This window comes from Leguminivora glycinivorella, chromosome Z (genome assembly GCF_023078275.1).
Source record: "Leguminivora glycinivorella isolate SPB_JAAS2020 chromosome Z, LegGlyc_1.1, whole genome shotgun sequence".
NCBI lineage: Eukaryota > Metazoa > Arthropoda > Insecta > Lepidoptera > Tortricidae > Leguminivora > Leguminivora glycinivorella.
Genome location: NC_062998.1, coordinates 19,698,824 through 19,720,879, shown reverse-complemented (window position 1 = coordinate 19,720,879; position 22,056 = coordinate 19,698,824). Strand labels below are relative to the sequence as shown.

The 22,056-nt window shown below is 40.5% G+C and overlaps 2 protein-coding genes across 8 annotated transcripts in view; one reads left to right on the top strand and one right to left on the bottom strand.

Annotated features, from left to right (window-relative positions):
* Window positions 1–1,904: 1,904 nt before the first annotated feature.
* On the top strand, window positions 1,905–8,650 carry LOC125241933. The gene is made up of 5 exons (XM_048150645.1): window positions 1,905–3,326; window positions 3,665–3,813; window positions 4,674–4,907; window positions 6,533–6,771; window positions 7,329–8,650. Exons 1-5 carry the CDS (start codon window positions 2,960–2,962, stop codon window positions 7,399–7,401), a joined length of 1,062 nt encoding a protein of 353 aa, XP_048006602.1. The 5' UTR covers window positions 1,905–2,959; the 3' UTR covers window positions 7,402–8,650.
* Window positions 8,651–11,244: 2,594 nt separating this feature from the next.
* LOC125241886 (E3 ubiquitin-protein ligase TRIP12) overlaps window positions 11,245–22,056 on the bottom strand; it is a 113,416-nt gene continuing 102,604 nt past the window's right edge. For all 7 annotated transcript variants that reach the window (XM_048150571.1, XM_048150578.1, XM_048150576.1 and 4 more), the window contains exons 24-38: window positions 21,609–21,807; window positions 20,506–20,714; window positions 19,614–19,794; window positions 19,064–19,161; window positions 18,669–18,806; window positions 17,418–17,542; window positions 16,655–16,807; window positions 16,020–16,249; window positions 15,716–15,807; window positions 13,882–14,587; window positions 13,582–13,770; window positions 12,969–13,137; window positions 12,579–12,695; window positions 12,264–12,443; window positions 11,245–12,182 (exon numbers count right to left, since the gene is read on the bottom strand). In XM_048150571.1, coding sequence (XP_048006528.1) covers window positions 11,986–12,182; window positions 12,264–12,443; window positions 12,579–12,695; window positions 12,969–13,137; window positions 13,582–13,770; window positions 13,882–14,587; window positions 15,716–15,807; window positions 16,020–16,249; window positions 16,655–16,807; window positions 17,418–17,542; window positions 18,669–18,806; window positions 19,064–19,161; window positions 19,614–19,794; window positions 20,506–20,714; window positions 21,609–21,807 — 2,983 coding nt within the window. In that variant the 3' untranslated portion in view covers window positions 11,245–11,985. The remainder of the gene's footprint in view (window positions 12,183–12,263; window positions 12,444–12,578; window positions 12,696–12,968; window positions 13,138–13,581; window positions 13,771–13,881; window positions 14,588–15,715; window positions 15,808–16,019; window positions 16,250–16,654; window positions 16,808–17,417; window positions 17,543–18,668; window positions 18,807–19,063; window positions 19,162–19,613; window positions 19,795–20,505; window positions 20,715–21,608; window positions 21,808–22,056) is intronic.

Genomic DNA, 22,056 nt, shown 5'->3' with positions numbered 1-22,056 from the left:
TTATTTTAGTGGCAGTTGTGATCGTGATTAAGATTATATTTATTTTTATTGAAATACAGTTTAGTTTTTATGCGCCTAACTACCCGTCCCAGTTTTTAATAAAAATAAATACCTTATTCAACAAACAGAGCTTTAAATGGCATCATACATTATTATATATTCTTATTTATTTTAGATAATTATATTAGCAAGAATTTTGTTTGCATATTTTCATTGGATTATGACATTTATGACTTATAAACATTCATTTTTATTACTTAGGTACTTATACTTATATTTGTATTCCATGTGTTAGAACTAGAACCATGTTACATAAAATAAAATACATACATACATCATGGACCTAATATTATACGGACGTAACGCTCAATACTAAAAAAACTGTGATTCATTAGACTTGACACAAGCGTACACCCGTAAGGGACAGATATAGAATAATGGAGCGAATTTAAGAATCACTTTAAAAATGGCTGACAGTTTACCATAAACAACCTACGTAATTTGGGCGGATAATAAGCTTGACAAGTCACGTCCTTATTGTTTGCCACAAACTCGTTTGTGGCAGCGGCGAAAAAGTGAAACTATGACAAAGACAAAAAATAACATTTTGCTCTCTGTCACTCTTATTATAATTTGTATGTGACCATCTCGTTCGGTAGTGGTATTATTATTTGGCTGTCTAGTCTATAGCAGGGATGTAACGGAAGTGCTTTTAACGGAAGCGGAAGCGGAAGCAGAAGTTTAGAATTTATTTTAACGGAAGCAGAAGCGGAACCGGAACCAGAAGCGGAACTTATAGATGTTAAAAATGAAAAGAAAAATACCACATAGGTATTACATAAACCAAAAATAACTAAATTACCTAGAACTTTTAGGTGTTTATGAACTAAGAATTGGCTTGGAATATTACTTATACAATCCAAAAATTAAAATCACCTTAGTTGTTTACTCACTAAAAATCACATAAGAATAATCAACCTTTTTTATGCCGTAAAAGGTTTTAGAAACGGAAAGAAAAGTTACCCGTTAGGTATAATACAATCCAAAACTAACCAGTTAAAGTTATATGTGTAATTGTTAGCACACAATTACATTTTTAAATTAAATGAAGTGATTCTAAAATAAGTAGGTAGGTAAATTGTATTTAATAAACAAAAGCTTGGCAGCTTCATCTTCCTGCAGTCTGCTTCTAAGGGGATCGTAGATATAAGCCCTGCACCACTGAATAGTTGTTCACTTGCTACAGAACTAGGTGGACAGGACAAAACATTGGCGCGAAAATCGAATGAAGCGATTGATATTTAGTATCGCAACACGTGGCAGCGGAGAGATGAGCGAATGACAGGTATAAACCTGTTGGTCTTTGATGTACGCCGCTCATGTCCCACCGTCGCGCTAGGTTTCGACATCCGCTATAACTTCCGTTTGAAAAATAACAGAACCGGAACCGAAGCGGATGTGTAAAACAAAACGGAAGTTCCGCAGAAACGGAAGCAGAAGCAGAGCTCCGTTACATCCCTGGTCTATAGTATCCTTTGTTTAAGGATTCTATCATCCACATTGACAGCTCTGTCTATGAGCTCATCCACTAATCTCCTGTCAGTCGGATCGAGGCGCCCGTGGCGAAAATATCTAAAGAAAAATAAGAAAATATGCCTACATGCGTTGTCAAACTTTGTAAAAATGACACCTATCGAAAGAAAAAAAGTACGGAGTAACTTTTCATGCGTAAATTAATACGTTATCAAGTTATTATACGTAAAATCACAATATTCATTAATGTTCATAATCATAAACCAACAAATTGCAAAACAAGAATGTGACCAGTATTTTTTTAAATAGTGTTTGCACACGGTGCACAGAGTCATTATTATTTGTTAAAAACAAGATATTTCTAAGTTTCAAGTGAAATAATTAATTTATGATAAATTAAATGAAGAATTGATTTTCTTTTGACCTGAATTATAATTATTTTGATTTTAAATCGTGTTTGCATATCGCTAACCGTCTGCCATTGCTGGCTTGAAGGTTCCGCCACCAAGCCATAAAATAGAATTAAATAAAATCCGCCATTGTAGGGTCACAGCCGGTCTTCAGTGAGGCTCTCTCTGTTTCTATTACTACTCTATGACATACATAAAAACGCCTGTATCCCATAAGGGGTAGGCAGAGCGCATGCAACTACTAAAGCGTCAGTGCCACTTTTGGCAAATAAGGAGTTGAAAGAAAACGAAACTGTGATAGTACAAATTAATTATGCCTATTATGAACATTACATTTTATAATGAAATGCCCTTTTATTTAAAAAATAAACTGGTCAAATCACAACTTCAAATAAACGAAGTTTGCCGCATTATTATTTAGAAATGTAACATTTAAGTTATTAAAATAATCTTTCATTAGGTATTTAATACATTATTTGACGCTTGACATTATACCTACAGTGATCTACTCAAGATGTACAAATTAGTTTTGTGAGAGAAAAGACGGTAGACGATACCCGATGTGAAGAGACTGACGAGTTTTATGAAGCTACCCGACATAAATCATCTTCAGTTTAAACACGGCGAATAACGGTCACCCTGGCCGTGACTCGTGCCTGCAGGTTATAGTGCAATAACATTTATAAAACAAGAATAAGATAACCAAACAACAAGTGTTCATAGAAGCTGTGTAAGGTGATTTCACTGAAGTCGAATATGGATAAATACCAAGACAAAGAAAATGTAAAAGCGAAAACAAGGATTCCTTTACCATTGCCACCCCTGCCAGCTCTGCCAAACCACTTGCTTAAAAAATAAGCGAGAGACCCCCATTGAATACATTAGCTGGCCCTAATGGACTCAGTCAAAATGTGCCCTCTAGTTTGCTTTGCGTGGCTGGACCAAGCAATGCAAAAAACAAAAGCATCGTGGATAGACTGAAAAGTCCTTTTCAAATTGACACAAAATTCGTAACAATGCAACGGGGATGTGAATATTTGGACTTTAATTTTGTTGCTTACCAAGATGATAAGCGAAGAGTTTCAGAGCCAACTGTCATTACTGTTAGCAGTGATGAGGAAAATGAATCAAATGAAAAGGAAATATATTTCACTGATAAAGACAGCCTTGCTAATAAGAGGCGGATGTCAGCAAGCACTCCGGCCCTTAACACATTAGTTCCAGCCAGGGTGAAGAATATCAAGCGAAGCTTAAAGAGACCTCATAGTAGGGAACTGCAAGGGTTAACGCCGCTGGAAAATCGGGAAAAGGTGGATGATAGAGTGAAACGGAGACTGAATTTCAATCAGACAGTTAGAGAGAGGATGCAGACACCTGATTTATGTACGTAGCATAACCTAATCACAAAATTAATATTAAAAAAAAAAAAACCCCGACCGCGATATAGTGGACCGATTTCCATGAGACATGGCTAAGAACACTCCCGACTAATTCAGCTTTCAAACAAAAAAAACTAAATCTAAATCGGTTTATCCGTTTGGGAGCTACGATGTCACAGACAGAAACACACACAGACAGACAGACAGACACGTCAAATGTATAACACCCCGTCGTTTTTGCGTCGGGGGTTAAAAATGATTAATAACAATTTTTTTTAAACTTTTTCCTATTTAGATCATTTGGATTTCTATTAAAATCATATTGTGTTATTTTATTTACAGCACTGAAATCATACATGGCTAATATGGACAGAGATTACGCAGGTGAAATTCTATCATATCTTCTACAAGCCGAGAGGAAAACAGCGGCGCTCCCGCGGGTGAAGAGTGAGACGAGAGCTGGCGTTATCATCTGGCTGATGAAAATAAATGTATGTGTCATATAATTTCCTATCTAAATACAATGAGCCCGATAGGGACATGTTATAAACCTAAATATGTAAATGCAATGTACTAAGAAAACGTGACCAGCACCGGTAGCATGGTCGCGCGATAGACGATAAAATATCAGGCCGTCCCTATCGCACTATTAGTAAGTGCGATAGGGACGGCCAGATGTTTTATCATTTATCGCGCGACCATAATTGCCTGCCAGGGTACGTAGCCGAATGACACAAACGCTCACGAAACGGTCACGAAACGAAACACTCGTAGATATCTATCTCTATCGCTCTTGCGTATGGGCGCGACAGATCCAGACTACCTTTAGCGGCGTTTCGTTTTCGTTTTGCGTCGCAGAAATGCCATTCGGCTACGGCAAGTGGGCAGGCCTCCAGTTGGCCGCGGCTGTAAACGAACCAGCGTCCATTGCTATCGCGGTGCTGATTCAGATTTACACATCTTGTGATGGTTTTGATTTCGATCTTGGTGATTATGATTAGTGTAATATGGATTGAATTATTTGCTCCAAAATCAAGATTAACGCTAAACACCAAAATGATCTTCAAGGTCTTAATAAAGCTATATTATAATGTTGTCTTCGGTTACCGCGATAGTTACTCATGAAATAAAACTATGGAAACGGATTTAAAGGTCGGGATGAATTTTAAATTCATTATACGCGATTTAATCCGTTTCCATAGTTTTATTTCTATATCAAATGATTAAATTAGATATTTGATAAATAATCCATTTTGTAGTTAAAACTACGAACCTATTATTGTTTGACGAGTAACTAAGTTCGAGTTTACTTCCATAATGATATTGTCATTGACAATCGAATTCAACCTAGGGCGTAGACGGCAACCCAGCCACCATTCAAACTGCGGTGTGGTACCTGGACGCCGTGCTGGCCACCGGCAACGTGACGCTAGAGAATATGCAGCTAGTGGCCGCAGCAGCGTACTGGATAGCGACCAAGCACCACGGCCCGCTGACTCCTGCGTCCAAGCTTGTCAAATACGCCAACCATGCCTTTACGCACCAGAGGCTGTTGGAAGCGGAGAAAGTAATATTGGCTAGATTGGTATGTACCTATACTACATATATACTTCTGAAAAACAGAACCCTTATAAGACCAGTTTCTTGATCATGGGCATAAGACGCTGGAGAACATACAACTGATTCTCGCGGCGGCCTACTGGATTGTGACCAAGCCCCACGGGCCGCTGACTCCTGCGTCCAAGCTTGTCAAATACGCCAACCACAGAACTAAATCTTGATATAGTTCTGTGACGCCAACCATGCCTTTACGCACCAGAGGCTACTGGAAGCGGAGAAAGTCATATTGGCTAGATTGGTATGTATCCTGATTTTTTAGGGTTCCGTAGTCAACTAGGAACCCTTATATTTCGCCATGTTTCGTCCATCCGTCCGTCCGTCCGTCCGTCCGTCCGTCCGTCCGTCCGTCCGTCCGTCCGTCCGTCCGTCCGTCCGTCCGTCCGCGGATAATCTCAGTAACCGTTAGCCACAGAGAACCTCCTATAGAGTGGCAGTCTTGTATATTTGGTTCGCGATACGAGTCACCAGTGTTTGGGGTGCGAGGAGCGGGCGGGGAATGTGTTAAGCGCGCTGTGATTGGCCGTTTCAAGGACGGCGGGCAGTCGCGCCAGATGAAAAGGGACAGAAGTATGACTGTCCCTCTACTGACGCGTAAGTGGCCAATGTAAGTTGACCTATGCCGGCTCTGAATAAATTATAAATATGACTTATTTGTGGAATGTAATGCCGTCTGTTTTTAAATTTGAGCTTCTTGTTACCTTTCCACACCATTTCACACTACAGGTGGACATCTTTAAGGCATCAAAATACCCTTTTCCAATTTTTTTGTGCGAAAAACACGCGCTGCTTTCGGGTCTGTTACTTGGTCGATACTGATCGGGCACGGCGAGCGCCCGCGCTTATATCAGTGCAAATACTAGGAAGGCTGGCCACCGCGAGTCGTCTTGTAATAGATGTCTATAGGGGTTGGTCTGTGCCGTTAGCACTAGAAAGCTGAAATTTGGTACCAATATGTATATCAATCACGCCAACAAAGTGCAAAAATAAAAAATGGGAAATTTTTGTTTATTAGGGTACCCCCCCTACATGCAAAGTGGGGGCTGATATTTTTTTTCATTCCAACCCCAACGTGTGATATATTGTTGGATAGGTATTTAAAAATGAATAAGGGTTTACTAAAATCATTTTTTGATAATGTTAATACTTTCGGAAATAATCGCTCTTAAAGGAAAAAAAAGTGCGTCCCCCCCCTCTAACTTTTGAACCATATGTTTAAAAAATATGAAAAAAATCACCAAAGTAGAACTTTGTAAAGACTTTCTAGGAAAATTGTTTTGAACTTGATAGGTTCAGTAGTTTTTGAGAAAAATACGAAAAACTACGGAACCCTACACTGAGCGTGGCCCGACACGCTCTTGGCCGGTTTTTTTATGAGTTCCGTGAAGTTTGTTTGATCAGTGTTCTGAAAAGGTTGCAAGTTAAAATCTGTTTTTGTTAATGATTTTAATTTTTCAAATAATACAAAAAAAAATACCTTTCTCACTGACGTAATGCACTAAACCCTGATCCGTCCTTAACACAACATCAACAAACGTCACCTTATTTTATCAGTTTATTATAGTTATAAAATGTACTCTTTGTTTTGTACAGAAATTTCCTCTCCTACCAGTAGTGCCCCAAGACTACATCTGGTACTTCGCGTGGAGGTGCAACCATGAGCGGCCCGGCGAGATCGAGGTGGCCACCACGTTCCTCTGCCTCTGCGGGCTGATGGTGAACAAGAGCCTCTGCTCGGAGTACCCGTCCGTCGTGGCCGCAGCTTCCGTGAGGAATGCACTGTTGTTGCTGAAGAAGAAGGAGCTGATACCGAGACTACAGAAATGTCCAGCGTAAGTGGAAATTCATATTTTTCTATCATGATCACCTTAAACTATAATCTGGCACATACGAGATACCAAAATAATTATGGATCGGTCTAAAATGATTAAATTAATGATTATTTAAAACAGTGAGTAGGTATTCATGGAAGAATATATACAGCTGTTAAACCATTTGAACTCAACATGGTAGGGAATCCCCTTGTTGATGTTGGAGGGGATCCCCTTAAATGACGAGGGCTTCACTTTACGCATTATCGCCGAAAAAGGAAATTTAATGTGTGTTTATCAGCGTTTCGCCTCACTGTGGCAACCTTTAAAGTTTATGTAAATTGTTGATACTATAAATTATTTGAATATTTGTAGGGTGCTAAATCTAGGATTTTAATTTAATTTTATAAGACTCGGTTGAGTTGGCTGAAAGTAGTCGCTCAAGACCGTAACATAAAGTGAATTGTTCTGAGAGCCCTATGTCCCTATAAAGGATAACAGAAATGTATCATCATGAGGGTACCTACCAGTAAAGTTGTAGCAATTGTCTTATTCGTCTATTTTTCCTTTGGTTTTAGATACGTAGCAGCCAAAAAAAGGCCGCGAACTTATCGCACATATGTGCCATCCTCCGCCACGCGGTGCGCGTAGTGGGCGCAAAGAACTACAGCTACAAGTTCATATTCGAGCAGTACGGAATGCCGCCCAAGTATATCGCGCAGACCATCGTGAGCTCGGCCAACGAGCTCGCTGTCATGGACACTATGAATACCGCTGTCATATTTTGAAGGGTTCACCGGGTGGGCCCTGTAACAAAAGCCAAAAATTTTGCTGTAGGCTCCTTAAACTGACCAACATTTGTTCAGCGACTTTCAAAAATGTTGAAGTGTTAATTTATATTATTTTCATACAAAATAAATATTATCTTCACGTAATTACGCCATTATTGTTGTCATTGTCGTTGTCTGTCACGCTTTAGACAAAATTAGTAATACATTACCTCTTAGTAAAAACTTTCTTAAGGGTAATAAAATCAAAATACACGTTATTTTTAAAAGTCGCAGAACAAATGTTGGTCTGTGGAGTATACTAGTAGGCTACAGTTATTTTTCTTGCTTTTGTTACAGGGCGCACTCTTGTGGAATGAACTGCACTTGTATTTATGGTTAAAGATTTACTTTTATCCGTAACATCGCTCACATACATATTAAACATGAATGATTAGACATGTCTCTAAATGGTTATTCAATTAATGTTAATTAGTTTGTTTTTAATTAGTCATTCTCGGTAGGTAGTAATTTAATTCAAACATTTTGCTAAATTAATTAATTCGTTGTTTGGTGAAAAAATATACTTATTGTTTTTTCATTGTTCAAAATCATTCTACACAACATATTTAAAAATGATGTAATATTTAAATATAAAACTCGTAATGCATAGATCCGCATAGTTACTAGTATAGTTGTAATTTTATTATAGGGTGTTTAAATGTGACGTAATTACGTATTGCACAGTTGGACTTTGATTGATTAGCAACTAATTAATGACGTATTAAATTAGTTTATTATATGTATGAAATTAAATTATATATGTGACTTTATTTGTTATTGTATCTTGAATAATTGTTACATTGCCGTTAAAGAGATGCTCACAGTTGCTAGTTGTTTTGAAAAGTAGACATTAATAATGAGCTTAATTGTAAATATGTATTAGCCTAATCTGACTTTAATATTAACCATACTTAACTTTCACAAAAAAAACTATGCATTTTAATTCTATGACTAATCATGATAAAATTTATAAAACTCTGACATTCTTAATACACGACACTAGATGTAACATACTTAATAGTAATTGATCAAACCGATTTCAATGTTTTTTAACTTTAATTAAGAGGATATTGAGGGTTATCTGACTTATAAAATAAATCATTTTTTTTGCGTGGATACGTGTAAGTTTCATTTGGATAGTAAGCACCACAATGAAATTAATAATTAAATTAAAGATTTTAAAAGGATATTATTTACTTTTATTGATCACTCGTAGGACTGTATGACGGCGATGAGACTTGAAATCGCGATTTTTTTTAAACTTGCCAGTTAAAAAGGTAAATAGCCACGTGCTAATATACTTCCTCCCCCCCCCCTCCTCCCTCCCACCTTGCACTCATAAAATGTCATTCAATTTTGGAATAAAAGTAAAGGCGTAAAGCAGAAGCAAACACATTCATTCATAAACATTACAGAGATTATTTTACCGTGACAAAAAAGCACACGGCTGACCCCTATCGTACTTCTGAACACCATACCTATGGCAGCAGATTTAGGAATTCCAATGAATTCTAAAAACAGAATTAGCTGTTGTCATTCCCCAGAAACGGTTACACTGCCAATCCCTTCTGACGTAGTTTCGAAAAAATATAAAATTGGATACAAGATAATACGAAACAACAAGGAAAAATGAAACCGGCTAAGAGGAAAATCCACAACGTAAACCTGATTGGTAGTGGAAGCTAAGTTGATAATGCGATATTAACGTCACTGTGCCATAGAAACAAGCACCTTGCAGACATTACAGTAAATTCCATTTTAAAGACTTTACCAGTATGACGCACTCGTCGGAATTAATTATCTTGTTTATAGTCCATCCCGAGATCTCATAGAGACCGGTCATGTAGCGCACAGTGACATAGCCAAATAAATAATCTATCAATTTAAAAGTCAATGTAATTATTGATAATAAAATTTAAGTGTCTACATATTGAGACAGTGAAAACTAGAAAACTAACAGTGTACAAACAACATGAGGCTTCAGAGTAAGTAGAACCGGTTTAGGTTATGTTGAACTTTTGTAAGGTGTAGGTCGAGTGAGATTATCCGCGGACGGACGGACGGACGGACGGACGGACGGACAGACAGACATGGCGAAACTATAAGGGTTCCTAGTTGACTACGGAACCCTAAAAAGAGTGGTAATTGCGACTAGATTCCAAAATATCGTCTATTACTAGCCGACCAACCAGCCTGTCCACCTAGGTGGACGGTTAGTATTTTTTTTTCGTAACCGACAACCTGCCTAGTTGGTTAGTAATATGAAAATTTGTTACTAACCGACCAATTTTTATGATCGGTGTGGCCGTTGGACGCACGACTATTACTAACTGACAAACCAGTTAACTTGGCAAGATCAACAACCTATTTAAGGCTCAAATCCTTTACAAATACAACTTGTATTTGTCGCCTGAAACACGAGCCTGCGACTTTCACCTTCACCCAGAACAAATTTGGTCAAGAAGTAGCGGATGCCGAAGATAATTTAACAGATTTTAATTTGTACCACATACAAGATATTGTAAATATCATGAAATCGCCAATGGCAATTGTAAAGTTTATGGTTTTAAGTGTCTTTGATTAAATTGTAACAATAAAATGAACGTATTTTAACATAAAATTTTATTCTATTCTTAAATAGGTAGGTATATAGATATTTCAATCAAGCTAGGTATTATTTTTTTCAATTATATTTTGCTATTATTATGTCCAATTGCTATTGTTGTAAGTATAATAACTATTACTATGGTCGGGGACACGAGGCTAGGTTGAGAAATAACTAAGTAGGTAGTCAGTTAGGAATAAATTATATTGGAAAAAACCACCAGGTAGTCAATCAGGAAAAAAAGTATCAACGACCAACCAGGTGGACAGAGAGGAAAAAAAATTAACAACCAACAAACTGGGTGGTTGGTTACGAAAAAAAAATACTAACCGTCCACCTGGGTGGACAGACTGGTTGGTCGGCTAGTAATAGACGGTAAAAATTAATGTGACATTTAAAGAAAATTGTCTGAACTCGAGGAACTGAAACTTCTTGAAAAAAAAAACAGGCTATTCCCTCTAGTCTTACCGCGTAGTTTTACCAGTACGAATTTTCTTCCCAATATACTTACTGATAGTAAGGACTAATAGGTAGGTTAGCTCGTTAGGTTTGTTAGGACCTATAGATGCCCGAAGGGCAAACATTCTAGAAATAGCTCCGGCTCCGTCGAAACAGTTGTCACGTCTGGTTTCGTACAAAAAAGCAGTCTGGTTCAACTGGTAAAACTACGCGGTAAGGCTACAGGGAGCGCTACATTTTTACTCTGTTACACTCAGGGTGTTAAACTGTTTTCATTTATTCTTCCGTATTAAATGGGTGTGGAAATTATTGGTACATATTTTTATCTCTTCATTAAGATAACTCAAAAATATCAAGATCGGTGAGAATCAGGTCTTCGACCTTTACTTTAGGAGAAAATATATATAATAATGATGCCTGTAATCAACCTGTAATCCCATTATCACGACCCATCCCACCCACAGACTACGCTGCGAATACTCCCTGGCAGTATTACCAAGTCACCAAGTCCGGTGCATAAATGTTTTTTTCCTTTTACTGACAGTTGATCCCTTCACATTCATTAATTTATCTGTTAGCTATCGCAAATAAAACACGTAATTGATTCAATATGTTTACATGTTTTTATTGAAATCGTTACATATTAAAATTTTGCACTTTTACTCTTTAATGAAACTTAAATGATAATGAAAACATACACCGTTTGGTAATAAATGCTATTTTAACTTTTGATTCTTGAAGGATAAATCCAGACGTCATTCAGACATGGAGCTTATTATATTATATATAACTATGATATAACAGTGCGGCGGTACAGGCGACGCGGTCTCCGGCAAGGGTGGTAGCGGGGCGGGGGCGGGGGCGGGGGCGGGCGCGAGCGCGGGCTCCGCCGCGACACATCACACGCGTCCGACAACACGGCTCATCACTTGTCGCGCAGAATCACCTCACACACATTCATATACTACTATATCGAGAGTCGTTAGTCTCCCTATAGAGCCGATAAAGAAATATACAAAGCTATCACATTACGTTAACACAGAATATAGTATAATTATATCAATTGTAAAAAAAGAATTCAAAGAAGAAAACAAAATGATAATAATAAAGGTCCGCACAGCACTTTTAGTGTCTGTAACGAAGGGTAAATATAGTCACTCTGATTGCACAAAAACTGTATGCCCTGAATCGGATTGCACGCGACGCACACACCGTACCCATCAGGGGTACGAACACAGTAACACGCGAGCCACGCGTCGCTCGAACGGATGGCGGCATTGCTGAGTGTGGAGGGTGGCGGATCACCGGCGAAACGTAGACGTCGAGAGCGGAGGAGAACGTTTAGGACAAGTGGAAGGAGTGCTGGCCCTCGGAGGCGGCCAGCCGCAGCTTGGCGCGCATCACCTCGGCGTTGCTGTAGTCGGGCAGCTTCAGGTAGTTGACGCATGTCATCACCGACGGCAGGTACTCGTCGGGGTCCAGCGACGACTCCAGCGATTTGCGGACCACCGTCAGAGGCGGATTCAGGGCCTTGAAACCTGCACAAAAACATATTAGTTATGGATACCTTATTATGATGATAAAATAGATAATAACTCGGGGAGTGTCGGTGAAGTTACCTCCAGTGGGCAGACGGGGGCTGCCCGTGACGAACTGCAGGAAGAGGCGCTGCTCGTCGCGGTTGTAGGAGGCGAGGATGTCGATGAGCATGCGGATGGCGCGCGACTCGGCGGTGTAGCCGTGGTCGGGCCGGATGCACTCTCCCAGCATGCGCGGCTCCCACCGCACCTCGCGACCGCCTGTCACAATACAACATCATCATTTTATCTTACAATTCATTTGTGCTTCCTGAGAATCCCAACCATCAAAATAACAAGGACAAGCCTAAGGCTGTTTGAAACTGTTGTTTTCAACTTGACTACAAAAGATCTTACCTGACGGGCTCCCGCAGAACACTTGCTCCAACTCTTCTGGGTAGAATATTTTGAGATTACTTAATGGGAATACTGATTCGAATCCTTCTTTGAATGCTTCCAGTTGACGAATCACGCCTGTAAAACAAATTATTAATCAGTAAGCTTTGAAATCTGATCTTTTAGTATTCGACAGTTAAATTAAAGTCTTAGGCTTAAAGAGTGTGGTTAACGTCTATTTCTTATATGTATAAAAATATCGTAACATTTATAGACACTCTCACAATTTGTCCGTCCTTTCGGGGTCAAGTTCATAGAAGATTCTTAGACGAACCCTGGGTTGAGGATTCGCGCAAGTTCGTATTTATATAGAATGACAATGTGTTTGTGAATGTTGTTGATTGTGGGTACCTTCGTAGAGCAGCCAGTGCGTGACGAGTGTGATGTAGTTGTGCAGGTTGTGCGCGGTGACGGGCAGGTCGCGGCCGCCGCGCCGCAGCTCCGTGCAGCCGTCGCCCGGCAGGATGAAGTCCAGGCCCAGCTCCTCGATCGGGCACCCGTCCAACTCCAAACTGCTGATCTGTAACGGCATCCACCACTTTATTACTAGTGCTCTATAAATATTTATTTATTCAAGTTATAGGAGGGTTGTTTCCATATGTAATGTTTGCTCTGCACTGCATAATATAAAGAACATCCAATTCCACCACGAACTAGTCTTTGCGGTGTACTTACATCCTTCTATAATAACCACAAAATTAAAATTTTGAAAAAAACCCCGACCGCGATATAGTAGACCGATTTTCATGAAACATGGCTAAGAACACTCCCGACTAACTCAGCTTTCAGACAAAAAAAAAATCTAAATCTATCTAAAAATACGATGCCACAGACAGACACACACACACACAGACAGACAAACAGACGTCGTTTTTGCGTCGGGGGTTAAAAATGCACCAAATTCAACTTAGTTACTAAGAGTGTAGTACAAATGTGTGTGTGTGTGTGTGTGTATGTTTATTACCAAGTGTTGTTTCTGTTCGGGCGTGTGTGAGTCGTCCTCGTCGATGAGCGTGGCGCGCTCGGCCACGCGGCGCAGGCGGCACAGCGAGCGCCACAGCTCGGGCGCCACGTGCCGCACGTCGCTCAGGCTCAGCCACCGCTCCTCGCCCACCACCCAGCGGTACATCGACACCGACAGGGGGATGTCCACCTGCATCACAACACACACTACTATTCCAGCACATTTTTTATTAACAAATTAAATTAAATTTAGCAAATGTTTGACAGTGGCATACGAAGGGTTAATATGCAAACAACGTACCATTCGTGAATCCATTACAGCTTTAGCCATGAATTTGCCTAAAAAGCGGAATTTGGCCTTGACACGGGAGAGATGAGACGCGCGCGCGTTTCGGCCGATGGCCTGGGGGAAGAGGCCGCACGGCCACGACACGAAGGTGGCGTCGGGCGCCGGCGACGGGATCGACGTCTCCTTCTCCAGCTCCGAGGGCTCCGCCGACCGCTCCTCGTTCAGGCTGAGCGCGTCGCGCACGGACGACGCCAGCCGCGCCGCCACTTCTGCGGACGACCGGTCGGTCACCATGGGCGGCTGACTCTTCACTATTTCTCCGCCGAACGAGTGCGGCTTCTGTTTAAAGTTTTCGCTACCGTGCCAGAGATCAAGGTCTGCGCGCTGGAGCTCTTGCGAGACGAGCGCGTAAAATTCTAGGGTAGGGCCGAGACCGGTGCCCACTTCGTTTTCGTATTGAATTTCGAGCAGCGCTTTAGAGTGCGCAAACTCGTGCATAACATGTTCGGCTTGGCGCAGCACGTTCTGCCGCTGCACGGTGCGCTTCCGGCGGTCGAGGCGCGGCGCCACGCGCTCCGTGTCTGCGCCCGCGCCGCCCGCCGCTGCCGCGCCTCCGCGCTCGCCGCCCGCTTCGATTAGCCTCTGTAGCGCGCGGTCGCGGTCGAACGACAACACGTAGAACAATAAGTGACGACATTCGAACGGAAATATGAATGGGCTGAAACAAAAAACGTTTTAAGTTCTCGTCTATATCTAAAATACAGTGTGTGTCTACAACCCTGGCTTTTTTTAAAGGAGGTTAATATAACGTATATTTATAATGTAACCATGATATTAATTTTATTTATAAACTAAATTTTAGACTTTGTTAACTTTCTAACAAAATTTTAATTGCCAGAAATGTAAAGCACAGTAATTTGACAAGTACCTAGGTGTAAATGTCAGTCAACAGATACTTTGATTATTATGTAGAGTAGGTATCTATTTCAAGAGTTAGCGATACAAGTATAACTGCACTTAAGATAACTACGGCAAATTAAAAGCACTTGTACATGTTCGATAAAAACTTTATTATCTACAAATTCAACAAAACTTAAATACTAACCTATCATTTAAATTTAATTCAGCTAAACTCTGTTTATTCTGCCTAAAGTGACTCAGAATCCTTTCTTCAACTTGCACTGGCACAATTGCGTTCATAGCCCCTTCAGGCTGACCAGGAACTATCGGCTTATTATCACGCACTCGCTGTAGAGCCGCTGTTATTACTCGAGCGTTGTGTGGATGTTCTCTGTTTGGGAAGTCTTAAGGCGTGAGCTGCATTTCCGCGTGTTTCGCCGTAAATTAGAAGCTTATCGGATAATTCCCGTGCATCGTAAACCATTTTGCATAAAAACGAATAACACATTTGACATAATTTACTTTTGTAGTTTGACAACCCGACGTAAAGACTTTTGAAATTGTAACGTCAATAATTAATAAAAAACTGTTCAGCTAATTTAAAACCTCCATACACAAACGCATTGAAAAGGACAACAATACATTCTACGCTAGCTATCACAGTTTTTCACCCCCGTACCACGACATGCCTTGTACCAAGTGAATAAACGATATGAATTACGACAATTACACAGTACGTCTACTACATTTAAGTTGAGGATTTAGAAAATTTAATTGTGGCGTTAATTAACATAATTATGATTTACTAATACGTGCAAACGATTGTTAACGAAGCATATTATCATCAGTTTTTATAAAAGCCCGGGTCGTAGACACACACTGTATATTAAATGATAAATTTCAACATCCGTGTATTTGTCTCTGTATTGACACAAATAATACTCACCACGCATATGCAACCTTTTTCAACCAAGGCGGAAGGTTTCCTGTCATTATAACTAAGGGGTCTTGAAGTTGTCTGTTGGCTTTGGCAGCAAGCTAAAAACACAAAAAATTACATGAAATTAAATATACAATTATCATCTTCCTTGCGTTATTAAAAGTCTTGTAAGTACAGGTCAGGTCAGTCTTGTAAGCTGGCACTAAAATATACATATCGATACAGGTTTCAATCATACAATCAAAGTTTTGTTAATTCCATGGGCAGCTTTCGTGAAACGGACTGTAGAGAATAAATAAGCGGTAAGTACCTTGGCATTGATGAAGTCAGCGTTAGGCACTAGCGGACGGTGGTCGGGCAGACAGGCGGCGCGGTAGAGCGAGGGCCAGTGCCGCGAGAGCGCGTGCAGCGCGCGCAGCAGCGCCAGCGCCGGCAGCGCCGCGTCCTTCACCTCGCGCTCGCCGCCGCTGCTGCCGCCCGCCAGCAGCGGCGACCGCAGGATCATCACCAGCGGTGATTCGCGCGTTGGTACCACTCCATCTTTCAATACATTATCAATTTCATATGGCTTCACCAAAAAATAATTCACTCAAAACATTGATCTAAGACAACTATCTATTTGTTTATAATCTGAATAGGCGAGCCCATACCAAGCGGGGCAACGTGCTCGCAAGGCAAACGTCCAAAGGCAAGGCAGATTGTTCAGCCGAGCAACTCGCACGCACTACCTCTGGTTGAAGCAGGTCTCACGTCGTGCCTCGCTCTGTGTGGATCCGGCTATAAGAGTCCACTATCATATGTCTTCCATAGAAATATGATCATAGGTCTGCATGCCTCCCTTTTTCCCACGTGAAGAAAAAGGACGGCATGTTGCCTATAGCATGATAGTGGACTGTCGGCCTTAGGGTAAATCGAGTAAGCTGTGATTGTGAGAATGTTTCCTACCGTTCCACAGAACGTCCGGCTTGCGGCGAGAGGAGAGCTTGGTGGGCTGGCCCTTGCCCTTGCGCGAGGCGGTGCTGTCGACGCGCGGCGGCTCGCTGGCCTCCACCGCGCGGTAGTAGATCGTGTGCGTTTGTACCCAGATGCCCGCGTTCGCTGCATATCACATCAAACGAAAATATTTACAAGAAGGTCATAATGACAGTATAAAGAATTTTACAAGTTTTTTTTTATATAATTTGATAATATGCATAGTTATTTAGTCATTGTGTAGAACCTCCTCCTTTTTTGAAGTCGGTTAAAAAATGCAAACAGTAACCGTGTTTTTGAAAGAAGGTAATCAAACTTTTATTAAAACATATTTGTATTATATTATAAACTTTTGCATTGCAGCATTTTGCACTGTTTGATTGTTTTAACTAACCTGTATAGTCTAATATTGTAACTTTTTATGACCCCAGTAATAATTAACACATTTGAGAGTAAGGGATATTAAGCCATATGATATTGAAGGGGTAAGCATAGTTTTTCATTCGACTTGTTCAGTGGTAGGCAAAGTACGGCCCGCGGGCCATGTCGGGCCCACGAAAGGATTGTATCCGGCCCGCCGCCGGTCTTTTAAAATAGTATGTGAGATGGCCAGCATTGTAGTAAAAATGCATTATTGGTATAAATCTAGCCCGCTGCCCGCATCTAAAATTTCTTCATATTTTGGGAGCCAATGATAAATTGATGTAAGTGACATAGGAAAGGGTGAGCAACTCACCGAGCGGGGTCTCGGTGTCGGTGTCGGCGTCCGTCTGCTCGCCGAACTGGCGCACGGCCTGGTACACCGTCATGTTGTACGGCAGCACCGTGTCGCCGATCAGGAACTCCAGCTTGTGATCCGTGCTAACGGCAACATATCATGTTTAAAAACGTTTTATAAAACAGGTAGACATAGTCTACGAATCGTGTAAGTGCCTCTGTGACCTTCATATATTATATAAAATGTGCAAATTTTTCAAATACATAGGAATATTCTTAGTAAGTTTTGTAGTGTTTGGAAAATACCATTAAATATGTTATTTTATGTCACCACATTACAAAGGTTAACAACGTACATAAAATAGTTTTGCTAAACTTGTTTTACTAAGTGAGAAATATATTTTATAAGTATCAGTTATGGGTTGTAATAGACAGTTATAAATAATGTAAATACTCTCTATTTGTAGTCATTTTCCACTACAAATGAGGAGTGTCTTTTCAAAAGGGCTTATTTCCACTTTGAACTTTTTTTGGGAATTCGAGAAAAACATAATTCCACGGAATTGATTTTGAAATTAATATTTAATTTGCAAAATTGTAATATTGTAAGTTGACGTTAATGCTATGATTACATCAAACGTAACATGTGTACCTAAATAAATATTTAATTACCATATGTTTTTGAGAATTAAGCACTTTTGATGCGAACTTTTGGGAATTAAGCCCTTTTGTTGTGGCCTCGTAGCGTAAACGTTATTATTTTAAAATAGTTTTATTTAATTTTTGGATTTTGTATTAAGTTAGTTGATATCAATGTTGTTGTATGTACTACATACATTGGTTTATCCACATAAATAATCATTACACATTTTTCAAAATGTGTTCTAAACTTTGATGTTACTCTTTTTTTTAAAGATCAGGGCGAGACTTTTCGAGCTTTAATCTCAAAACAACACGTAATTTTCTATACTAAAAAAAACTACATTCATAGTTTAAAAAAAAGAAAAAATGGAAATAAGCCCTTTTGAAAAGACACTCCTCAAATTAGGAACGTGCGGACACGCTGTAAGAACTTGCATGATGTGCCTAATTGAAAGTAACGTCATTACGTTAATAGTCCTGCCAGGTAAGTATGGTCGCGCGGTAAATGATAAAACATGCGCGGCAATGATTGCCTGGCAGAACATAACTAAATTTGCTTCCAAGTTCGTGTGCCGTCTAAAGGAGCCTGAAAACGTTGGCAGTGATAGTAGTAAATGAGTGTTCGTACTCAGTGGGCTGGTGTATGGGCGGCGTGGCGAGCGAGTCCTCGACGTCGTCGTCGGAGCCGGCCTCGTCGTCCGACTGCGCGGCCGCCGTCGAGCCGTCGCGCGACCGCGCGCTGGCGTAGCCCCGTTGTGCTAGATATCTGACGACAAACAAACACACTTCACAATCCACACACGGCGGCCACATAGATATTTAGTTAAGTGTAATATATTTTTGTTTCTAAATAACATCTGATTAAGTTATATAGGCAGAGATTTTGATACAGACTGTTTGATATAAACGTGAAACTTTTGTGAATTTAAGACAGTTACAATTCGCAGTTTGTGCTAACATCGTTGCAAAGTTACCTTGGACTGACTTAAGAAACAAATAATATACCACACTAGTGAATCTTACCTTTCTATCGCTTGAACTAAGGCAAGCGGATCTATCCGTACGACACCACCTTTCCATTGCTTGAGATTAGTGCAACTTGGGTGGCGTTTGAGATCACACTGTAATAAAATATACATTTTAGTTTAATCATAGAATGAATATTAAAAAATTGGATAATGTATGTCCGGAAAAATAATATGGGGCCATTATAGGTATATAAATTTCATGATAATTTTCTTTCCACACAGACTTTAACTAATAAATATTTTTTATTTATTTATTTTTACCCAAAGGTTGTCTGGAAGAGATCGCTCTTAAGCAATACGACCGCCTGTTGTTACCTCTGTTTAATTTGTTTTTGTTTCTTGTGCATTACTTGTAAACTATGTGAGGTGTGCAATAAAGAGTATTGTATTGTATTGTATTATTATGTATTTATTTCCAACTACTGGTGGCAACCTACAAAGTGCACCTTGTGTTGTTAGAAATGATCCGGAACCGTCCGAATAATAGTTATGAGAGATCTTCATTGTTGTTGCTCAAAGAGGGCACTTAGTTAGTGTAGACTGACCATGAGCTGATGCGTGTTGAAGAACTTGAGCGCGGAGGTGGCGGGGCGCGCGGGCAGGTCGTGCACGCGCACGGGGAACTGCTCGAGGTGCGACACGCACGCGTTCACCTTGGCCACGAGCGCGGCCAGCGCGCTGCCGCCGCTGCCCAGCAGCGCGCCGCTGTCCGACCACTCGCCGACACTGTAATATTACACCACTGTGAGTCGTCTCTTATCATTGTTCCTCGCATTGATAGAGTCACACCAATTTGTTTAATAGCTGAACGAAATTGTACTTTTTGACCATTATTTTACATTATTATACACTTAAAATTTTACTTTTTTTTAATTTGTAAGATTATATGATTCTCTCTGTCTATGTTTGAAATGAGCCAGTATGAAAACAAACTATACACGGAGTAACATAAGGAACCCACAAGATTTAACCACTGAGATATCTGGGACTAAAAGAAAGGGTAAAATTGTTATTTCAATTTCAGTAAATTACACAAAAAAATATTATTTTTGAGAGGTACATACCTATTTTCACATAAAACTTTTAGTTATTCGTAAAATTAACACTTCAATAGACTTATATAGACCGGGATATAGAACGTGATTACCTTTTTGATTTTTTATTGAGGGTTAAAACTAGCTATTAGTACTTAAAATTAATTTTGTGTCTTTTTTACTTCAAACTTACTTTTTATGTCTTACTTGTCAGATTTTGATATCTATCCAGATAGATAGTTAAATTACGCCCCCTAGTATGACATCATCGACATCATAAATGTATCATCGAAATCAGGTTTTAGTCTAATAAAAAACGTGATCATTTTTAATACGCTGTTAAAACAATTTTTCCTCATGTTACACCGTGTATGTGAATGATTATGTCGTGGGATCATCTTACTCGGGCACTAGCGGCATGTCGGCGAAGACGTGCAGGAAGAGGCGCAGGCGCTCCTCGCAGGCGGCCACCTGGTCGGCGTCGCGGCCCTCGCCCTCGCCGTCGCGGTCGCGCGCGCCCGCCGCCGCCGCTGCCACCGCCGCCGCCACCGTGGCGTCGTCCAGCCCCGTCAGGTACTGCAGCAGCGCGCCCAGCACGCCAGAGTGGTTCACCTGGACAAACAAAACACTGTTACACAACTGAATATCAATCTCAGGAACACCTATTAAGCCTCGGCCAAACATACGAGCATTTTGATAGCGTAACAATCCGCGCTCGTTAGTTCCCGCCGACGTCCGGCGCACCGCTATCATTGCGCTCCACTGACGCTACGCTCTCAAAACGCGCATATGTAGCCGAGCTTTTACTTCCTGATAGGTGACGAAGATGATAAATTGAGATTTATCATGATTGAAAGAAACAGCAACATTTACCTACTTTGCTCTTAATATCATTATCACCGTGTTGTATGTCCTCACAGGGTGTCATAGACTGACTTATCTACTGCAATTTATCATCAATAATTCTTCGAGAACATAATTACAATTACTGACTGTTTATGGTTTATGGTTTAAGAATTTATTTCTCCAAAAAGAATATAACATTCACTTAACTTAGAGAAATACAAAACAGTCTTACTTAAGTATTATTTACAAATGTATGAATACAAAATTTATATAAACGAAACATGCAATAAAATCATATTTAAATATGTGGGTACAGCGTTCGCCGGTATTAGCTGATAAGTGCTAATACCGGCCTAATTATGCCGCCTATTTTGTAATATAATCGATTAATCGTATATTAGCTATAACGGCTATATCATTTACTGTGATGGCCACAACTTTGATTTATTTTACCTTGTTAATTAGTTGCTTGCACGTAATGCACATGTAGTTACGTGGTTATTTAATAGAAGCGTCGTACGGAGCCGGCTCGGGGCCCACTTATGCGGTGCGTGTATTTATTGAGCTGTAACTTCAACAGACCGCAATGTGACTAAAAATGGATGCGATCTCGCACGCCGTGTTAGTAGGCCCCATTTATAATCGTATCGTATTGCATACCTCGAAGGGTGAGACGTCGTGTTGCATGAGCGTGTCGCGCAGCTGCTCGAGCGCGGCGCGGCGCTGCGACGCGGGCGCGTGCGGCAGCGCGCCGGCGAGCGCGGCCAGCTGGTCCAGCGCGCCGCCGCCGCCGCCCAACGCGCCCCACTCGCGCACCAGCCGTGCCGCCGTCCACTGGATCCACTCGCGGACTTTCTCTCTGGATAAATATAGCGGATATATGTCACACCACACTCTTAACTAAACAACTGACGACCACATCTTGTTATGCAACAGTATGTGCAAATAAAGGTCGGTGAGAACGTTATTAATTATTATGCTACATTTATTTTGTTGAAGCGTTAAGTATGTGCAGCATAATATCGTTAATTCGGGTTCGCCGGTTAATTTTATGGTATAAATTAGTAATTAATTGGGTAAATTGGGATTTTCTTTTCGGTAATGGTAA